General features: G+C 49.7%; 1 protein-coding gene and 1 non-coding gene across 2 annotated transcripts in view; both read left to right on the plus strand.

Annotated features, from left to right (window-relative positions):
* The window catches only part of OTUD7A (OTU deubiquitinase 7A), a 208,576-nt gene extending 196,573 nt beyond the window's left edge, over window positions 1-12,003 (plus strand). Inside the window, exons 12-14 of the mRNA XM_072950654.1 lie at window positions 8,743-8,857; window positions 9,029-9,113; window positions 10,182-12,003. Coding sequence (XP_072806755.1) covers window positions 8,743-8,857; window positions 9,029-9,113; window positions 10,182-11,621 — 1,640 coding nt within the window. The 3' untranslated portion in view covers window positions 11,622-12,003. The remainder of the gene's footprint in view (window positions 1-8,742; window positions 8,858-9,028; window positions 9,114-10,181) is intronic.
* Window positions 12,004-21,490: 9,487 nt separating this feature from the next.
* Window positions 21,491-21,565, plus strand: TRNAG-ACC (transfer RNA glycine (anticodon ACC)). The gene has a single exon. It is a non-coding gene; the product is annotated as a tRNA-Gly (tRNA).
* Window positions 21,566-21,999: the final 434 nt, after the last annotated feature.

Genomic DNA, 21,999 nt, shown 5'->3' on the forward strand with positions numbered 1-21,999 from the left:
GACCTGGACATCGTCATTCTAAGTGAAGTAAGCCAGAAAGAGAAAGAAAAATACCATGTGATATCAATCATATATGGAATCTTAAAAAAAAAAAAGAAAGAAAGGAAAATGAGGACACTAATGAACTCATATGCAAAACAGAAACAGATTTGCAGACATAGTAAACAAACTAATTGTTAGCAGTGGGGCAAGGGATGGGAAGGGATAAATTGAGAGCTTGAGATTTGCAGAGACTAACTATATAAAATAGATGAACAATAAGCTTATAGTATATAGCATAGGGAACTATATTCAACATCTTATGGTAACCTATAATGAAAGAGTATGAAAAGGAATATATGTATGTATATGTATGACTGAACTCTTCTGATGTACACCAGAAATTGAGACAACATTGTAAATTGATTGTACTTCCATTTAAAACATGGAGGGGAAAAGTAAAACAATAAAAGTTAAATTATAGACTTTGTAGTTACTTTACATATAAAAATAAAATATACAAAGAACTCTCAAAACCCAATAACATAAATCCCCAACAATCCAAATAAAAAATGGGAAAAGACACAAACAACCATTTCACCAAAGAAGAGATACAGATGGCCAGTCAGCACATGCAGAGATGATCAACATTAGAACCGCAATGAACCATCACTACACACCTGTCAGAATGACTAAAATCTTGAAAACTGACAACACCAAATGCTGGGGAGGAAATGGAGTAACCCAATCGCCCATACATTACTGGTGGAAAATAAAAAATGGTTCGGCCACCCTAGAAAACAGTTTGGCAGCTTGTTATAAAACTAAACATTACTTACAACCCAGCCATTGTACTCCCAGGCATTTTATTCCAGAGAAAGAAAAGGTTATGTTCACACAGAAGCCAATGCATGAGTGTTTATACTCGCTTTATTTGTAACAGCCAAAAACCGGAAATGACCCACATGTCTTTCCTGGGTGCATAATTCAACATGCTGTGGTACATCTAAACCACAAAATCGTACTCAGCAATAAAAATGAGTAAATATGGCTCATCCAATTACGGGGGTAGATCTCAAGGGACTTATGCTGTAGGAAAAAACCAATCCCAGGAGATTTGTATTCTTGGCCAAGACACAAGATAAAATCCCAGAAGGAGAAACAAGTGATGAGGAGATAGGCAATATATCCGAGAAAGAGTTTAGAGCAATGATGTGAAGGTGTTCAGAGAACTCAAGAGGAGTATAGATGCACAGAGTGAAGTTTTTAGCAAAGAGTTGGAAAATATAAAGAATACCCAACTAGAGCTGAAGAATAAAATTACTGAAATGAGTAACACACTAGAAGGAACCAAAAATTGACTAAAGGAGGCAGAAGAATGAATCAGTGAGCTAGAAGACAGATTAGTGGAAATCACTACTGCAGAACAGAAAAAAAGAAAAAAGAATGAAATGAGGATAGCTTAAGAGAACTCAGGGACAACATGCAGCACACTAATATTCACATTATTGGGGTCCCAGAAAGAGAAGAGTGAGAGAAAGGACCTGAGAAATTTTTTGAAAAGATAATAACTAAAAACTTCCCTAACCTAGGAAAAGAAACAGTCACCCAAGTCCAGGAAGTATAGAGAGTTCCACCCAGGACCAAAGGACTGCATTCTTAAAATGATTAAATTAACAAGATGAAGAACAAATCAGTGTTTCTATTGACTCTGGGATCTCCAGAGAAACAGAACCAATAGGATCATATGGATAAATGTAATAGGAGATTTATCAGAGGAATTGATTCACATCATCATGGAGGCCAAGCCATAGTACCATGTGCCAACTGGGACCTAAAGAACCAGGAGAGCCAGTAGTGTAATTCAGAGCCAAAACACCCAAGAAGCAGCAGCACCAATGTCTGCAGGCAGGAGAAGACAGGTGTCGCAGCTCAAGCAAAACGAATTCCTCCTACCTCGGCTTTTTTGTGCTATTTGCGCCCTCACTAGATTAGATGATGCCTGGATGATGGTGATGGTGGTTTTCTGTACTCTGTCTACCAATCCAAATGCTCATCTCTTGTGGAATCATCTCACAGACACACCCAGATGTAATTTACCAGCTTGCTGGACACCCCTTAGCCCAGGCAAGTCGATTCATAAAGTTAACCATCACAGCAGTGGACAGGGATTAGGGACACAGAGGATTATTTAGAAGCATACTGTTTACATTCCAAACAGCTGAGGATTCTCCAAATATCTTTCTCTTATGGGTTCATAGTTTTATTTAGTTATGATCTGAGAACAAACTTTTTATGAGTTCCATTCTTCTGAATTTACTAAGGTTAGCTAAGAATATGTTCTATCTTGGTGAACATTCCATGGGGTCTTGAAAAGAATATGTATTCTGCTGTTTTGGGTTCTCTAAGTGTCACTTCAAGTTCTCATTAGCTCAGTCTACGCTATCCTTGCTGGTTTCTGTGTATTTGTGCTGTCTGTTGGCTAAGAGAAACGTGGCACAGTCTCCAACCACAGTGAATTTGTCCTTCTTTCATTTTTGTTAGCATTTGCTTCGTGTTCTCTGAAGCCCATATACACATGTAGGACTGTGACATCTGCATGGAGCGTTGACCCCCATATCATTATATAATGTTCCTCTATATCTTTGGTAACAGTCCTTGCTCTGGAGTCACTCAGCTTTCTTTTTATTAGCATCTTTTAACCCATTTATGTTTTCATCTTTAAAATGGATTTCTCATAGTCCGTATCTACTTGAGTTTTGCTTTTATATCCCACCTGACAAGGTTGTCTATTAATTGGTGTGTTTTGACCATTCACATTCAATGCTATCTCTTTTCTACTTGTTCCATCTGTTTTTTGTTCCTTTTTTTGTCTTTTGCTGTCTTCTTAGGGGTTAATTGAGCTTTTTTTTTTTGGTTTCATTTTATCTCTACTGTTGATTTACTATTATATCACAATTTTTAAATTTTTTTTGGTAAGGGTGATGACTTTTTTATCGAAGTATAGTTTACAATGTTGTGTTAGTTTCTGGTGTACAGCATAGTGATTCAGTTATACATACATATATATTCTTTTTCATACTCTTTCATTATAGGTTATTACAAGCCATTGAATGTAGTTCCCTGGGCTATACAGATCTTGTTTTTTATTTAACATCTATTTTTGTTAGTGATTTCACTAAGGTTTACAATAAACATCTTTAATTAATGAGACTCTATTTTCAAATAACATTCTACTTCCTGTGTTGTATAAAGACCTTATGACAACACATCCAAAACTCTCCCTCCCGTCCCCTGTGCTACTATTATCACACACTTTACTTTTGCATATGCTATAAACACATCACACACAGCTGCTTTCTTTGCCTTAGTTCTCTCAGAGTAATTAAGAGGAAGAAAACAAAATTTCATTTTCAAATTCATTTATTCTATGTCTATCACTTTTCATTTCTTTGTGTAAATCTAAGTTTCTACCAATAGCATATGCCTTCTGCTTAAAGAATTTCCTTTAACAGTTTCCAGGGCAGGTATACAGAAGATGAGTTTTCTCATTTTTGCTTGAGAAAGTTTGTATGTCTCCTTCCTGCTTCAGAGATATTTTGGCTGGGTATAGAATTCTGGATTAGCAGGTTTTTTCTTTCAGTACTTGAAAGACGTCACTCCATTGTCTCCTGTCCTACCTGTTTGATCGTGAAAAGTCTGCTGTGATTTTTACATCTGTTTTGCTGTCTGTAACTTGACTTTTTCACTCTGGCTGCCTTCAAGATTTTCTTTGTCTTTGGTCTTTCACAGTTTGAATATACTATATATATGGATTTGTTCTTGTTTTTCCTGCTTGGTTTTTTTTTTCCTTAGCCTCTTGGATCCATGGTAGAGTTTGTCATTCATTTGGGAAATATTTAAATAAATTATGTCACCCATTATTTATTTAAATATCTCTTTGTTCTGTTTCTCTATCACTTTTCCTTCTGGAGATTACACTTACACACACCTAGGGCTATCTGACAGTGCCTCACTAATCTTGCATGTTCTGCTCAGCATCCCCGCTACTCTTTTTTTCTCAAAGTTTCAATTTGTGTAATTTTTTTTTTTTAGTTGAAGTATAGTCAGTTACAATATGTCAGTTTCTGGTGTACAGCATAATGTCCCAGTCATACACACACACACACACACACACACACATATATACATATATATATATATATATATATATATATATATATATATATATACACACACACATATATTTGTTTCCATATTCTTTTTCATTAATAATTTGGGTAATTTTTGTTGACCTGTCTTACTGCTCACAGATTCTTTCCTCAGCTGTGTAACGTCTACTGAACAGCCCCTCAGAGTCATTCTTTATCTCTATTATTGTGGCTTTTTTTTAATTTCTAACATTTTGATTTGACGCTCATAGATTTTTTTTTTCTCTCTGCTGAAATCAACCCTCAGCTCCTGGATGGTGTCTATCTTTTCTACTAGAGTCTTTAACTTATTAGTGAGTTATTTTAAATTCTGTGTCTAATAGCTTCGATACCTGTGTTGTCTCTCTGGTTCTGTCACCTGTCTTTTCTCTTGTCAATGTGTCGGTTTCCTCCTGTCTTTTCTTACGCCAAAAATATTTCTGTTGAAAGCCAGCCATCTTGAGTAGGACAATATAGACTAAGGTACATCGTTTTGATTCCTGAAACTAGGCAAGCTTTTTCTTTTGCTGTGGGGGGGTTTGGACCAGTCTAGTCAGGATCTGATGTTGCCATGGTTACCCTGCCTTCAGATTTCTCAAGTCATATCTTGTGTTTATGGTGGGGCTGGTATTTCTCACTGTCTGCTGCACCCTTTGAGCTGTGCCTCATGTCAGCAAGGTTCTCTCTCCAGGTTTTTGCCCCTTGTCTAGCAGTAGAGTGCAGTGTGAGAAGGGGAGCCCAGAATGGTAATGTTTCTGTTACTCTGATTAAGGCTTTATTTTAGGCGGGTGCTGTGTCCCTGAATTTGAGTGACCTCCCCCAGCTGTGGTTCTGGATTCAGCACATATTCCTGCCCTTCCCCCTGAGAAAAAAATGGTTTATTACCTGTTTTCTGCCCCCACCTCAAACTTTACTGGGGAAAGGCCCAGTGCTCTAAGGCCAGCAATGAGTGTGGCCCTGCCCTCTGCAGTTTCTTCCTTAGTACAGAAGGCAAAGGTCTGTGAAGGACACTTTTTCAGAATTCTAGCCTGCAGGTGACTGTGAATTCCCCTTATATCTGTGGCCCCCAGAGTTCTGCATTTTTTCCCTAGGCTACACCCTTCCTTTACCAACTTGTCAACAATCTTAGCTGAATTCTTCTTACTGGGGTCCAGCTGAGTCTGCCCCAATAAGCACACAGCCATCTCTCCTCAAAGGCACCTTAGACTTGGGGCTAGCCAGTTGCCTATGACTTAGGTCTCTCATGGGTTAAAGGAGAGTTCTGAATTTGTGGTTCGTCTGGCTGGTTGTGGTTCTGCCGGTGGGACGTGGCTCTTCCAGCTTTTTCCATCCCAAACAGGAACCAGAAGTCTCCATTCTTTTTTGGAAAATAAGTACTGAACGTATGTTGCTGCTGTGGCTCCCCTTTGTCCAGGCGAGTCTGAAAGGCTGCTTCTATGTTTCCAGGTTGAAAGGTAGGAGAGTTTTTTCAAAGGCAAAAACAAAGTTTGCAGGCTTATTGTGAAAAGCATGGTTATTTGCCACCGGAGGGCAAGCTACTGCATCACTACCCCCTCTCTGGGGGCGGCCAGGTTTCCACCAGGGAGAAGTTAAGTGTGTAAAGTGAGAGGCAGAAGCATCCAAAGGACCTGATGCTCACAGGGGGCCTGTTTGCGAGGTCTCCCTAGCCTAGACAGCTACAGGTGGGGCTCCCGGGCCCTGTGGCCCCGGCCCTGACCCGCAGGGCACGGCTCTGCCCTCGCAGAGAAGATGCCTCCCGACATCCGGGCTCAGGAGCCTGCTAGGTGGCCAGCCTCTAGCGTCTTCAGGTGATTCCAACTTTCTGCTTTGTGTGTTGCGGGGCAGGGAGAGGTCGGTGGGCAGGCAGGCAATTCCAGCCCAGCTATTGAGTGTAGGAATTCCTAGGAGCCCTTTGGTAGGAAGGTGAGGCCGAGGGAGCTGTTCAGCTGTACTACTTAATTTGGTTTGTCTAAAACAAAGAAACCAAAATCATAGTGCTTCAAGGCAACAGAAGTTTGGTTCTGATCCAAATAGAGTCTAAAATAGGTGTTCCTGATTGGCAGGCAGATTCCTTCCAAAGGTCCACCTGTAGGTCCCCGTCTTCATAAGGCACCCCGGTGGGAAGGGGTGAGGGAGACAGCCCCCCCACCCCTAAACACATGCCCAGAACTTCCCACAGAGCTTCTGCTCCCGGCCCATGGGTGCAAGTAAGCACCAGCTCCTTCCTAATGCTAGCAGCTGGACAGACACTCCCAAGGCACCTCTCCCCTGGGTAGGTGGACAGCCAGACCCCAAATCACCCACACTGCACCCACAGAAACTGCTCCTAACAGATTATTGTTCGAGAACAGTGTCTTCCAGATTTGCTTGCTTTTAAGAACCACAGAGGGTGCTTATTTAAAATAGAGTCCTAGGATCCTTTTCCTGGACACTCTGGTTTGGCCATCTGCCTGGGAGCCTGGAGTGGGCACCTTTACCGAGCCTTCCAGGGAGTCATGCAGCCCTAAAAGGTGTCTACGGAGGGAGCCTCTACCCCCTGTCCCCACCCGTGGGTGGGAAGCCGGGCCAACCCTCTCTCTTTTGTTGTTGTGACTCATGGAAGTATGGGACTGGCTCCTGGGTGTGACTATCCTGAAGCTCAGCCCTGGGTAGGGTGGCCTGGGTATTGTGACCAAGTCAGGGCAGATCAAGCCGCCCCTGCTCTCCCAAACCAGAGCACCGCAGCCTAGTCTCTATCCAGATTAAATGGAAAATCCGGAGCCCAGCTGTGTTTCCCTCCTCTGGGGTGTAAGCCGGGGTGGGGCAGAAGAGGATGCTCTGGGGTCACATTTTCTCCTTAGCAACACTGGAGGGCAGCAGTGAGTCAGTGTTGCCAATTTCCCATTCACAAATCAACTTAATGAGATTCAGACTTAGATGTTACGTCTTTATTATTACTTATTTATTTGCCTTTGTGTTTTTGCCATGGCACCCTTGTGGTGAATCACAGGGAAATGACACGTGGTGGGTGTGGGGCAGAGGAGGAGGGAAGAAGGGGAGGGTAAACCCTGGGCAGGAGGAGGGCCCTTTGTGTGCTGGAGTGGTGCCCAGGCACTCACTGTCCCCAGAGATGAGGCCCTTGGTGCCAAAGGAAAGCAGCCTGTGGGAGGCACCATGTGTTCAATCAGGGCTGGGCAGCATCTGGCCGCCAGCAGACGAGCGAAAGAGAGGCACTCCAGTGCTGGAATGGGTGAGGATACGCCGGAAACGGGAGCCCCCGTGCCCCACGAGCTGTCAGCTCCTAGCCCACTTCCCCACCTGTAAGGGGACCCGGCCACACCTGCCTCCTCAGCTGATGGGATGGCAGAGGTGACAGCCCCTGGTGGAGAGGGGTCTGAGTGGCACATCTGAGGATGCACCAGCGCCCTGCTCTGCACCTCTGCATCCCTGCATCCCCCAGGTTTGGGCAGGCTGGCTCCCCAGGCACCAGCCAGCCACTGGCACGAAGCCAGGAGGTCTGGCTCCAGCAAACAAAGCAGCTGGCATGGTCAAGCCCAGGGGCCTGATTCGAAGCTGAGGGGTGGGACTTCCTACAGGGAGCCTTCCCTCGGAAGCTGCCACTCAGAGAACAGAAGTGGAGAAGTGGGGTCGCCACCTTCCTGTTCCTCTGTCCCTGACAACAGGAGTCAGCCTGTCCCTAGGAAGCTGATCCTACTGGGTCCACCGCAGCTCACTCAGCTCTTAGCAGATCCCAGACACACCTGTAAACACTGCCTCCGACACAGCCTCTGGGAGGTGGGCCATCATCTTGCCCACCGGGGCAGGGCGGTAGGGGGTGGGGAGTGGAGGCGGCTTTCAGTCAGGAAAAGTTTTGATGAATCAACCCTTTGGTGTAGTGAGGGGCACCTCTCGCCTCACTGCCTTCTCCACCTACCTGTTCCCTCCCCGGAAGGCTGGCTGGCCTATCCTAGAAAGGCTTGTGACAGATCTCTCAGCCTGCTGTTTCCCCCCTCAAGGGGCTTATCACCACCCGATGTCACCTGTTTATCCTTCCCTGGTACAGAATGTGAGCTCCCTGTGGCAAGGGCCACCGGGTCCCTGGGTCCCACACCAGCACAGACTTGCTGAATGAACTCAGAAATGAGCAGGTCGGCAGGCAGCCCTCACTCCCTGTCTCTGGAAGGAGATGGGTGGGCCTGGCCCCAAACTCCCTGGGAGGTGACCTTGCACAGTGCACTATCTGGCCTGAGTCCCTCCTTATAAATAGCAAAAGGCTATTTTTTATTAGCTGCCCAAGGAGGGCACCCGCCTGCCGACAGCCCACGTCAAGGCCAGGCAATGCCTTCAACTACTATTAAGCGTCCACAAAAAATAGGGCATTTTTTTAAAAAACCATTAGTAGAGGATTGGAAACCCACGGCCTGAACGCTCCTGCTGGCATAGACGTCCTGTGTACGCCTCTGTTCGGAGTCCTTAATCACAGAGACACCTGGTCTTGGTGGCCCTGGACTGTCCTGCCTGGCGGTTGCTGGGACTTCGAGCCTCTGGTCCCGCCTGTGGACCACCTGGCATTGGTCTCTCTTCTGCGTTCCAGCCGTGATCCCCCTGACGGATTCGGAGCACAAGCTGCTGCCTCTGCACTTTGCGGTGGACCCCGGGAAGGCCTGGGAGTGGGGAAGAGACGACAATGACAATGCCCGGTTGGCCCAGTAAGACCCGACCCTGTGCCCCTGCCCCACCCCCGGGACCTCCGGGACGGGCTGTCGCTGGGTTTCCCGGGGGAGGGGCCGGGCAGCGGCGCCCCTGCACCCACCGGCCGGCGGGCGGGGTGCGCCCCGGCGAGCTGGGGCACGTCTCACTCTGTGTGCCTCTCTTGCTAGCCTGATCCTGTCGCTGGAAGCCAAGCTGAACCTTCTGCACAGCTACATGAATGTGACGTGGATCCGGATCCCCTCCGAGACCCGGGTAAGCCAGGCGAGGGAGCGCTGGGACGCATGGGCAGGCGGGGCGGGGCGGGCGCATCCTCTCCATCGCTGGGCGGGGCCGCGCCTGATCCCCGCGGTGCCCGCGCTCCTGCCGCCTGGGCTCCTCCGGTTCGACCGCGTGCCTGGGGGGGATGTTTTGTTCCCTTAATTTTTCCAGGAAGGGAATAAACACGCCCACTCAGAAAACAAATCGTAGGCAAGTCACAACACGGAACTCTCACTGCCGAGATGGGAACACAGTGTGCTGTCACGGAACGGAATTAATTACAAAACCTGTGTGTGTGTCCTTGAAAAAGCCAGGGGACTGACAGCGCAATTCCGCAGCATCCCCTCCTCCTCCTCTCCCCTCCGGGAGAGTGTGAAAGGGGCTGCCCGCCCCACTTGGCCCCCTCCCCCGGGGAGGACCCACGCTATCCCCGCCTTCAGATGCTGAGAGGGATTCGCCTCTAAGTATCCGACTGATGATTTTGAGATCTCAGTACTGAAGTCCCAGGAAAAGGGATTGTTTTTCAAGGCGAGGGTCGGGGGTGCTCACAAAGAATTGGTCCTCCCCTGACATCAGTTTATTTGGCCATAAAGTGGGGCTCGTAACGAATATTTTTTCAGTGACACAAGAAAAGCAAGTGGGGTAGTGCCCAGAAGAGTCAGGAGAGACAACTTGTTGGCAAAGCTCAGACTTCATACTTCAGCCTTTACCTGTATGTAATCTTTGTGAGGCTCCCTGAGGCAGGTACTCGTACCGCATTTTACTGATGGCACAAGCGACAGTCAGTGGCAGTCTGGCTCCTAGTCCTGCCTCTTACTGACCTTCCAGTCAGCTGCCTGGAGGACGTCAGGACGTCGCTGTCCACGTTCTTTTCTAGCCCCCATGACGGGTGGGAAGGCAGCAGCTCGAGGTCGGGAATCAGGAGGCTGTTGGGCTGGGAAAGTGAGGCTGGAGGCAGCATGGCGGGGACAGGGTCTGTTTTCATCGCCCAGGTGGGGACAGCTGGTCGCTAACCTCCTTCCTTCCCGGCCCTCCCACCCTCCCTCCCCGCCCCCTCCGCAGGCCCCTCTGGCGCAGCCTGAGTCCCCGACGGCCTCGGCGGGAGAGGACGTGCAGTCCCTGGCCGACTCGCTGGACTCGGACCGAGACTCGGTGTGCAGCAACTCCAACAGCAATAATGGCAAGAGCGGCAAGGACAAGGACAAGGAGAAGCAGCGCAAGGAAAAGGACAAGACCCGCGCGGACTCTGTGGCCAACAAGCTGGGCAGCCTCAGCAAGACGCTGGGCATCAAGCTGAAGAAGAACATGGGCGGCCTGGGCGGCCTGGTGCACGGCAAGATGAGCCGCGCCAACTCTGCCAACGGCAAGCACGGCGACGCGCCGGAGCGCGGCAAGGAGAGGAAGGCCAAGGCGCGCAAGGGCAGCAAGGAGGAGTCGGGCGCCTCGGCCAGCACGTCGCCGTCGGAGAAGACCACGCCGTCGCCCACGGACAAGGCGGCCGGCGCGTCGCCCGCCGACAAGAGCGGCGGGCCCCGGGGCGACGCCTGGAAGTACAGTACGGACGTGAAGCTGAGCCTGAACATCCTGCGCGCCGCCATGCAGGGCGAGCGCAAGTTCATCTTCGCCGGCCTGCTGCTCACCAGCCACCGGCACCAGTTCCACGAGGAGATGATCGGCTACTACCTGACCAGCGCGCAGGAGCGCTTCAGCGCGGAGCAGGAGCAGCGGCGCCGCGACGCCGCCGCCGCCGCCGCCGCCGCCTCCACGATCAAGAGGCCGCCGCGCAGGCCGGACGCTGAAGTCGCGCCGGGCCCCGAGCGCGCCTCTCCGGGCCCGCCGGCCGGGCCGCCCACGCAGCTGGTGCTCAAGCTCAAGGAGCGCCCGAGCCCCGGGCCGGCGGCGGGCGCACGGGCGGCGCGGGCAGCGGCGGGCGGCGTGGCCTCTCCGGGCCCCGGCGGCGCGCGGCGTGCGGGCGCCAGTGGACCGGTCCCCGGCCGGAGCCCGCCGGCGCCGGGGCGCCAGAGCATCATCCATGTTCAGGCGGCGGGCGCGCGGGACGAGGCGTGCGCCCCGGCGGTGGGCGCGCTGCGGCCGTGCGCCACGTATCCGCAGCAAAACCGCTCGCTGTCGTCGCAGAGCTACAGCCCGGCGCGCGCCGCCGCCCTGCGCACCGTCAATACGGTGGAATCGCTGGCGCGCGCCGTCCCAGGGGCTCTGCCGGGGGCGGCGGGCGCGGCGGGCGCGGCCGAGCCCAAGTCGCAGACCTACACCAACGGCTTCGGCGCGGCGCGGGACGGCCTGGAGTTCGCCGACGCCGACGCGCCGGCCGCGCGCTCGAACGGTGAGGGCGGCCGGGGCGGCCCGGGCCCGGGGCCGGCGCAGCGGCGCTGCCAGCGCGAGAACTGCGCGTTCTACGGGCGCGCGGAGACCGAGCACTACTGCTCGTACTGCTACCGCGAGGAGCTGCGGCGGCGGCGCGAGGCGCGCGGGGCCCGGCCCTGAACGCGGCGCCGCGCGGCTCCGGCCGTCGAGCATCTCTTTCCCGTGCTGTCCGTGTCTCTTGGACGTGCCCTGGGCCACCGGAAGGCCGGCGACGCCGCTGTCCGTGCTGTGTACGTGTTTGGTCAAACGTTCCTAATGGTGCCTGAACCTACACTGACGCCACTCAGGTAGTAGACGGATAGGAAACAAGTCATACTGTTGGAAGTGGGTGTGCTAGCTAGCATCTGCCTCGTACCCGTGGAAACTCAATAGCCATTGCAAGAGTATTTTTGTTCCTCGATAAGAGAAATAAAGAAATTTGCAGCCCTTTGTTTTTAGAAGGGAGTGTTTTACATGCCTTTTTTTTTGGCTTTTTTTTTCCTAACCCAGCGACTGACCTCTTCCGTGTAGCGGTCACCTGCGTGCGATCGGTGCCACCCAGGGTGGAGAAGCGAACGCGCGGCCCCGGGACCGCGGTGGCGACTTTGCCTCAGGCTTCCACCTGCCGCCCCTCCCTGGTCCTCGGAGGACAGGAGGCGCTCTGCCGCCCCGTTGACGCCCTGGGGGTCCCCGTGCCCCTTTAGGAATCCGTGGCTCCATCTCATAAGCAAAACCTCCTCCCGCAGCCCCCGGCTCGAGCGACATTCACACTGCCATCCAAGCCGCGGGCGTCCGTAGGATGTGCACCGGACAGCCTACCTCGCAGGGCGCGGTGAGGTGGAGTGATCGCTCCCGGTGCCGGGCAGCTCAGGTGACAGGAGTTTTCCAAAGACACCTGGGGTCCCAAAAACAAGGTTCTGAACTCACAATTTGGAGTTGCCCGTGGAGAAGCAAAGATGGCCGCCTGCGCGCATTTCTCCTTTGAAGACACTTCCACAGTGACCTGTCGCCGGAGGGCCCCTAGGCAGCGACCTTCGGTGCCCCAGGAGAGAGACGAGGAGTTGACCCTGTGGTCACTGTGTCAGCCCCCACTAGGCGGCTTTGGAACCTGGCCTGCAGCTCTTTCCAGAGGGAGAGGGCTGGGGCTGGGGCGGGGGCGGGAAGGAAGCCCACCCCCACCTCCACCGGCATCTGTCTGGGATCAGCCAGGTGAAGGGGCGCCACTCCATCAGGGTCCCCTCCTCAGAGTGGGGGAAACTCTGACTGGCTGCATAACACGTTAGGGGGCAGCCCCATCCTTGAGCGGTCCCTATTTTGGTGCCTCCTTACATTTCTTGAGGAAATTTTAAAAAATGTGTCCTTAGCTCCCCTGTTTTGAGCAGCAATATGCAGCCTCTTCCTTCCAAGATTACCTCTGGAGAAAACCATTCTTGGCCAAGGACACTGAGGAGTTAAATCTGCCTCACTAAGGGAAGATCTTGTTTCCAAGAAATACAGATAAGATGGATAAAATCCTCACTAGCAAAAGAATCCTTTAAAACCTGTGAGAGCCTTAGAATAGCCTCTAATAATCCCAAGAAAGAGGACAAAGCACCCAGCTTCGCTGTGGGTGTATCTTCAGAAAACACAGGAGGTAGACCATCTCTTCTTTGGAGCCAGCTTCTCCTTCTCCAGAAAGGATGCTTCCCCCCACCCCACCCCACACCCCAACATAAAGAGCAGCAAAAAAACAAACAAAACAGGGAGGGGATTTTTTTTACTTGTTTGAAGAATTATAATAAACTAATTTGAGTATCTCCTGTGAGTAATTCCTTTTTGTTTTTAATTATCCACAGCACGTGGAGTTTTCAGTAATTGATTCAAGTCTTGCATACGTGGTTCCTTAAAATTCTTTATGAAATAGGCTCTTAAAGAGATTTTTGGAAAGTTTTCCTTTTCACGTTAAACGATACTTTCAACATGTAATTACTAATATCCGTGTCCCTCGTGTTACTGGGGTTTCTTTTGTTAAAACAAAGAAAGTTGTTTTTTAAACAATTTCTCATGGAGAGGTTTTGTGGCAGCTTCTTGGACCAATTGTTCATGTCATGCTGAGCAAAAGCTTTGCCGTCCAAAGCTGGAAGGTCACAGGAAATACGGCTTCACCTGTAGACACCAGCTTCTGCTCTGCTCCTCACTCTTAGAAGGTGAAAACGGCCAGCCTGGAAAATGCTTCCCTGCCCATTCAGAAGCCACACTCACACACACCAGAAGTCAAGGAGGCAGAAAGTAAACGCTTGTCTGTTTCTGAATTGTTTCACATTAAAACAGCCAACTGGAAATTTCCAACACTGGCTGTGTGAATATTTTCTCTTTCTCATGCTCTCTGCCAGGTGGAAGGAAGGAAGGAAGGAGGGAAGAAAAGGCAAACTGAGAATAAAAATGGTCCATTTGTAGTACCAGGAGAAAAAAGGAAAGCCTTGAAAACCAAGCAGTGTCATTCATAGGTATTATCAAAAAGCTGTTCTAGCTCCTTGAATTTCAGTCATCTCCGTCCCACCCCTATCTGACTTAATGTGCCATGAAAAGGAGCCTGAGATCCTGCCTCCGGGGGCCCACACCAAGCTTCTCCCGCCACGTGGAAGGCCCCAATTTCTCAGCATCACAGGTGACTCCATGTGCTGGGCCACCTATGGAGGCTGCCCCCAGCTGACGTGATGGCCTCCCGTGCACATTATTTACAGACAGCCATTTCCTCTTGTGAGCAGTCTGGGTCCGTCCTTCCTCTAAACAGTATTAAAACCATGAGAGCCTACCACTCCATTACATTTCCTAGTCCAGGGCGCCAACGGCACTCCGTTCAGCCCTGGTTCCTGGCCACACAGCTCCTGGACCCAATTAGTTCATCAGGCTGGACGGAAACTATTAGAAACTAATGTGTTTTTCACATGTGGGTCAAGAGGTCTCCTAACGTCTTTCTATGACTTGGAGGCCCTTTGGGGAGCAGGGAAAAGGAAGGAAGATTTGGGGAGCTGGAGAAAAGGTGGCCAGTCCTGATTCCAGAAAGGCTGGAGCCCCACCAGGGCTCAGGTCCTGGACACCAGGGTGCTGACCCTCTCTGTGAGCTGAGGTCTGGCCAAACTTCCCATTCTGGGAAGGTCAGATGGCTTGAAGTGGCAGCAAGTTTCCGGAAGGATCCCAGCTACTTCTAAACCCCAGGGGAGTTTATTTCAGTAATTTACTTCACACTTACTGCATATGTGTTACCTGGGCCTATGATTTTTTTTAAATAGTATATTGTTAAAGGAAGGTGTTTTTAAGTGTATTCCGTTTGTAGATTTTATGCTATGTTCTGTTGATATTTTACAAGCCAAGTTTAAAACTGTACTATAGAAATTATTTTTCTATTCTTTTCAGAATATGCCACAGAGCAATATTTTGCACCCGTCTGTTGTCACAGGGCAGTCCCCTTGGAGGGCTCACTGTAGGTGGGAAGTGGCTCCACTGGGGATTAAATGCTTTCTGCTGTCTGTTCAAATCCTCTCTGAAAGTGGGACTGTGTAACTGTCTCTTCTCTTTCCATGGGAGGCTCAATGTTTCTGTTCCTGGATTTTGGTACTGCACCTTTCCTCTTGAATGAATACTTTATATTCACTAAGTTAACTGTGGACCGTTTCTTACCGATTACCACCCAGAAGCTCAGGTGGAGTTCTGAAAAGTTGGGATCTGTTCCTTTACAAATGTAATGTTTTCCAAAGCGATTTGGTTCATTAATTCTGGCAGCCGATGGTCAGGAATTTATTATTCAAGATAGCAAGACTCCATTCCTCTGGGGGCACACCCTGGGGTATCTAATCCTCCAGGCAAAGCTCCCACCAGTCTCTGGGTGGTGGCTCTGTGGCTCCCACCCCTCCCGTGGCGTCCACAAGCTTATTTTGCAAACTATTCTACTTTGCAGAAATCAATTTAACCTATCAAAATATAGTTCACATTCATTAAGACAAAAGGGCTGTACCCATCAGTGGTGGGACATTTGTGCAAGAAAAAAAAAAGACTTTGCCAAAACCAAGTGTGTAAGTTCTGTGTGAGTCTTTCGTGTTCCCTGAGAGACGTGGAGTAAATGCTAAAGACTTCGTGCATTTGGGAGGGTTTCTTTCTTTACGACGTGACTCATTCTTCCTCGTTGTGGTGGACTTGACAAATTAAGTTCCTTGAGTGTTTTTTTTCTTTTTCTTTCTTCCAATGCTTCTAATAACTAAGAAAGAAACGTGTGTCATGGCTAAGCCGACCCTGCAGAGTCAGACCTTGACCTCAGTGACGTTGCCTCTGTCCAGAGTTTGGGTCTGCTGTCACCTGGGCGGACACGTCGGGGAAAGGGCTCCGCGGTGGCTGGGGCCTTCCAAAAAGCTTTAAAGTTGTGATTCTCCGGAGTCCTCTGGGCATCACTTCCCCCGCTGTCCTAACTATAAACTCTCTTTTCTGCTGGAACTGGCCCTGTTCAGTGTGGGGCTCCAGGGTGGTGGGGGCATACAGCTTCATCCTTGATTCAGACATCACCGGTCCCAATGGTCCAGAGCTTGATTCTGACAGTGGGTCTTGGGGGGCATGGCTAGAGCTCAGTGGTAGAGCGCATGCTTAGTTTGCGTGAGGTTCTGGGTTCAATCCCCAGTACCTCCACTGGAGGAAAAATAAAAAGACTTATCCTGACAGTGGGTCTGCTGACACGGGGGTGGGTCTGGAGTGGTCCATCCCAGAGAGACCCACTGGGCACACATGATGACGAAGTGCCCCCACACTCACCCCAGGAGGCCCAGAGGCTACAGGGAGCACTTCCGCGCACCCCACTTTGGGAGAGTTTCACTATGGCTCCAAGCACTATGCTAAATGGTCTGTTAGCAGTTTTGCAGGGAGCTTTGTTTCCCCGAGCTCAGTCCTTCCTCCACATTCCCCGCACCGCCTCCCCCCCACCGCCCACCACAGCAGAGAAGAGAGAGGGGACTGCCTGCATGGACCCCTCGGGAATAAGTGTGTGTGTTGTCTGTGCAGCACCAAGATGCTGTGCCCTCCCCAGGGCTGACTTCATATACATATCACTGCGGGAACAGCACAGAAACCAGAATCTCCAAATGAGGCCACCAATATTACTAGTTCCACGTATTTTGCAAAACAACTTGCTGAAATTGTCACTTTTGCTGTTTCACACTTGGCAAAAAAAAAAAAATAGTCCAACCAACCCTAATTATGTATATACAAAATAATGCCCATTGCTTCTACTTTTGTTATTGCTTCTACTTGAGAGTATCTCAAGAACCTACAGACACATACATGCACACATCAGTTCTTTAACATAAGATGAGGAGCACCACTGGCTTCTTAAATATAGGCTGAATAGGCTTCAAGAAAAAAGCATCCCAGAGGGGAGGGTGTAGCTTAGTGGTAGAGCACATGCTTAGCATGCACAAGGTTCTGGGTTCAATCCCCAGTATCTCCATTTAAAATAAATAAATAAACCTCCCCCAAAATAAACAAACAAAAGTAATTAAATATTTTTTTAAAAAGACCAAAGCAATTCAATATATTTAAGAGGATAAATTAGTGGAGCCAGCTCTTTGAGAATGTTTCACAGACGCTGAAAGGTGAATTTAAATGAAAAACAAACCAACCTTACAGAGACCATTCCCACCCCAGTACTTTGCCCTCTACCCCAGTGACATAGTCTGCCTCAGGGCCTTTGCACATCGCCTTCTGCCTGAAGTGTTCTCCCCCAACACCCACCCTCAGCCACGTGGCTCACCCTTCACTACCTACCAGCCTTTGCTCCAACATATCTCTCAAAGAGGCCTTCCCTGACTTCTTCATTTAACATGCCGATGCATCCCACCCTCCCGGCTGCCTCTCTGTGCATCTTTTTAGTGTGCATATATTGCTACCTGAGGGCTACGTGTGAATTATTCATATTCATTAATTTTATGCCTCCTCCCAGCCCCCATAGAATGTATGCTCCACGCAGGCAGGAATTTTTGTATGTTTTGTTTGCCGCTTTATTCCTGGTGCCTATGACAGTGCCTGACACCTCTGAGGCACTGGATAAACCTTTGTTGAAAAGAGAAAGTGAGATCAATAACTTGACAACTCTTAAGAAATCTAAACATAGCAGGGATAGCCTTCATCAAACCCAGAGTCTACTAGTGCCCCTATGTGGAGAGAATTTTAGCTGATACAGGAGCCTGGCTGTGGGTCACAGTGTGGCCAGATGCGGCAGTGAGCACCGGACCTGATCATGGCAGGTGTCTCATGTCTCCGTAAATGCCCACTCCGTGGTCCCCCCTCCTTACAGAGGAGAGACTCAGCTGTTCACAGGGGACCCTCGGGAACAGGCTGAGGTGGGAACAGTGTCTTCCAGGGTGGCTCCCTTGATCATGCCCCCTCTGTGATTCATCATGGGTCTGGACTGTCTCCAGGAAGACAGGGCTGCAGAGCCAAGGCCCACGGGTCTCCCCCTCAGTCACAGGTGAGTGTGTGCTGGTGGGACAGAGGCTGGACATCACAGAGCCAGATAACACTGCTTCCTTGGCCCTGGAGCCCTGGTGCCCCCCCAGGTGGCACGTGGCCTCACCCACCAGTCGGGAGAGGGGGCTGCTTCCTCTTCTGAACATCCTGCCCTTGTGAGGTGATTCTCACAACTACCTAACCTTGGTGTTTACTTCTAGGTCCAAATGTGTTTTTCTCTAAGATGAATTGGCAGAATACTGTTACAAGCATCTTACAGGACCCCGTCCTACTGTGTTAAAACGCTTTGTCTTTCTCTTAATCCCCTCCCGTGGTTTTGCTGTCATTTCTCTGGGTGCCATATTTTAGGGTCCCCCACATCGAGGGGTGGCAGAAGAGCTCCCTCGTCACACTGCCTGGGCAGCCGCCTGGCAGACAGCAAGCAGGTGCATGCGTGTGTGTCCCTTTTGCTTGAATTGCCAGATCAGCAGTATCCCTTTCATTGCTGCCCTGACAGGTACTCAGAGAGGGCGAGCTTTCCGGGGCCACCCCCTCAGAATCTCGCAAACCCTTCTCCATGGCAGGAGCCCTGAGGCCCGTCCAGTGTTTCCCACACATCCTTCCCACTTACTTGGAACTGAATCCAAATGCCTGCCTTGGAATTCTGACCTAGCAGGTGAGAGTGGGGCAGCGTGTCTCCACTAACCTAGGACCAAAACCAGGAAAATCACCACGAGCGTGGTTGGAGGTGGACCTCAGCCCAGAGCCTCGGACACGAGGCAGAGTCCGCCTCACCGAGCCAGTCACCATCCCACACCAGAGGAAGCCCCAGGCTTCCACCACCCACAAAGCTGTTAGAGCCACAGGGGCTCCCCTGAGTCTGTGCTCAGAGCCTGAACCCCGTCACCAACCCTTTGGACAAGGTGGTCTCATTTGAACTGAGGGTAGTTGAACGGTATTTGCATGGTTCCTTTCGACATGCATTTGGCCTGTGGGTGTAAGTGAACGGAGTTCCTCTGTTTCTCCCCCCTTTTGTTTCTTTTATGGGCTCATTTGACTGATTTGGGGGTGAAATGCATTACTTTGTCTCCCCAAGTTTACTTGTTACCACAGATGAAAGAAAACATTGAGGCAAAAAGGGTCAGAATCACCTGCTACTTTGCCCAAGTTGCCCTTTATTCCAGAGCCCATGCAGGTTTTCACTGGGATTCAGTGCCGGTGTTCTTTTCCATCTGGTCCATCCCGGGAGAAGGAACCCATTGAAGAGCTGTCTTCGGTGGTTGGGTTGTTACTTTGTAAAATATGAAAGCATTAAACCGATTTTTGCAATATGTAGGGCATCTTGCTTTCATTTTAGGAAACTTCCAGTAAGGACAAATGCACTTTTTTTTTTAACAGAAGAACTGTATTTCATTTCTTTCTTTTATGAAAGATTATTTCAAGTAAAGATAGCTCTGTAATCTGTGTGACACGGCTTCTCCATTACCTGACACACGGAGAAGCTTTGATGCCTACTCAATAAAATTAACATGTTTGTAAAGTATTGGCTGGTCCAATTATTTACCCATTCCTGTGTGCCTGGTGAAATACCAGCTCACAAAAATTTTAGGGCTCAGGGGAAGAGAATTCTAACAGGTGTTCATCCGAACTAGTTTTTTTTTAAATTGAAGTGTAATTGATTTACAATGTCATGTTAGTTTCAGGTGTACAGCATAGTGATTCAATTATACATATATCTATTCTTTTTCATATTCTTTTTCATTATAGGTTATTACAAGCTAGAATATTGTTCCCTTTGCTATACAGTAGAACTTGTCATTTATCTCCTCTGTATATAGTAGTCGGTATCTGCTAATCCCAAGCTCCTAATTTATCCCTCACCCGTTTCTTTAAAAGTGGTCTTGCCGTCAGATGAGATGTAAACCCAGTCATAGCAGTTTTATTATGTGAGCGAAAGGGTTTCTTGCCTTTTAGGATGATCAGGACCCTTTCTGTCTGAATGGAAGCAACAGGATTTTCCTTAAGGTGTATTCACCAGAGGTTGCAACGCCAGCCAGAGGCCGATGGCGGGAGGGCGCAGAGAACGAAGTAAGTGGTGAAACCCAGACTCCAGCTCTAATTTGCCCGTTGCAGGAACTCGCGCCCCCAGCTGCAGGGCCCTTGCGCTGTTCTGCCGTCGCCAGCTGCCCAGAAGCAGCTCCCAGCCTGTGTGCTGGGTGGATATAGACACACAGGTCTTCTTGCTTGCGGGAGGTGGGGTGAGGCAGGGCAGGGTTGGGGTGTGGGTAGCATGGTTGGAGAAGGACAGGAGAGATGCTCAGCTGGTCTGTGGGAGGCGCTGTGGCTTCCCCGCTCTCCTGAGGGCTGCATCAGGCTTCCCCTTCCATTGCTGGCTCAGATGTTCTTCTACACTGGAACGCAGGTGACAGCGCTTCGTTCTTGCAGGACAGGCAGAGAACACCACACGAAAGGCCCATTCGTCCACTGGAGGCTTTGAGAGGTGCTTAAAAGACTGTATGGGATGCTAGTGGGAGCCCTGCCTAGGAAGGAAGAAAGTCTGGCCCCTAAACTACAGGGACCTTGAGAAAGGCATCTCCCCTGTCCAGGCCTCCGTTTTCTGTAAAATTTCAGTATAATTCGGTAAAATGTGGGACTTGAGGGAAGAGTCTCCTGAGTCCCACCGAGTCACGAAATCCAAATTTAGGAAAACAGGAGTTACTGGGGGAGGGTATAGCTCAATTGGTAGAGTGCATGCTTAGCATGCATGGGGTCCTAGGTTCAATCCCCAACACCTCCATTAAAAAATAAACAAACATAATTCCTCCCCACCCCACCAAGAAAAAAAATAAGGAAAACAGGAGTCATATCAGTTATTTTAACAGAGAGAATTCAATCTGGGGACTTGGTTGAACAGGCATCAAAAAATGAAAACTACCAAAAGGGCAAAGCCCAGAGGCCAGGTGGTGACTAGCTCCAAGCGTAAGGATAGGGACTCAGGGCTGGACGCAGACCCCTGAGGACGTGGGGGTGGCTGGTGTCTCTGATGGTGACACTGTTCTGCAGGACCTTCTGCGTAGGGAAAAATGTAATCAGAACAAACAGCAGCTGTCAAGTGGAGAGCTGTTGCCAGGACAACACTGACAGGGACTAGAAGCCAAAGGAAAGAACAAGTCCCGTGAGCACGTGCGCACCTGTAGGAACATGTGCTTGTGTGTACTATGCACGTGTTGCCTGTGTGCGCACACACACATGCATGCCAAACACAGAGGAAAATAAGATGTGAACTCTCTGCCAAATCGCAGTGTCTATAACTGGACCGAGGACCATGGTTGATATTCCTAACTTCCTTCTTCCAGAAACACCCTGCTTTCCTGTGCCCCCAGCCAGAACCTCAGCTTGTCGGGATCCTTCCCCTTCTGATGAAAGAGCCCACACTTTCACTCCTGAAGGGTCTGCAGCATCACAAGCCCTCTGTTGGATGCTGTGGTTCACTGTTGACTTTGACTTGGGGGCATGGGTGTAATTAAAGGCACCCCAAAGAAGGAGAGGATACCGCTCAGTGGTAGAGCGCATGCTTACCATGCATGAGGTCCTGGGTTCAATCCCCAGTCCCTCCATTAAAAATAAATTAAAATGAATAAGTAAGTGAATAAGTAAACCTAATTACCTCCTCCCAAAACAAACAAAAAGAACTACTGCTCCCCAAGACCAAATGTGGAAATAAAATACATTCAGATTTCAAGGAAAATAATTTTTTAAAAAAGGCACTCTAAAGAGTCCCCAGAATTTCACAGATCACTTCCCCTAGCCATGGAGTGTAGCTCAGGTTTTTCTTTGATAAGTAAAACTCGTCATCCAGGTAAACAGTGTCTCCCCTCTCTGCATGGATGCAGCGTCGGAGAAGCCACCATGGCCAGGTCTCAGCCTCCTATCCAGTGCCCCCACCACGTGGTCCCTGGTGGAGGCTCTCCCTCCTCCTCGGGAACTGACCCACAAACCCAAAGAGGAGGGAGGAAGCACCAGTTCTTGGTTATAAGACAAAATGGTGAAA

The sequence above is a fragment of the Vicugna pacos genome, chromosome 27, assembly GCF_048564905.1.
Source record: "Vicugna pacos chromosome 27, VicPac4, whole genome shotgun sequence".
Taxonomy (NCBI): domain Eukaryota; kingdom Metazoa; phylum Chordata; class Mammalia; order Artiodactyla; family Camelidae; genus Vicugna; species Vicugna pacos.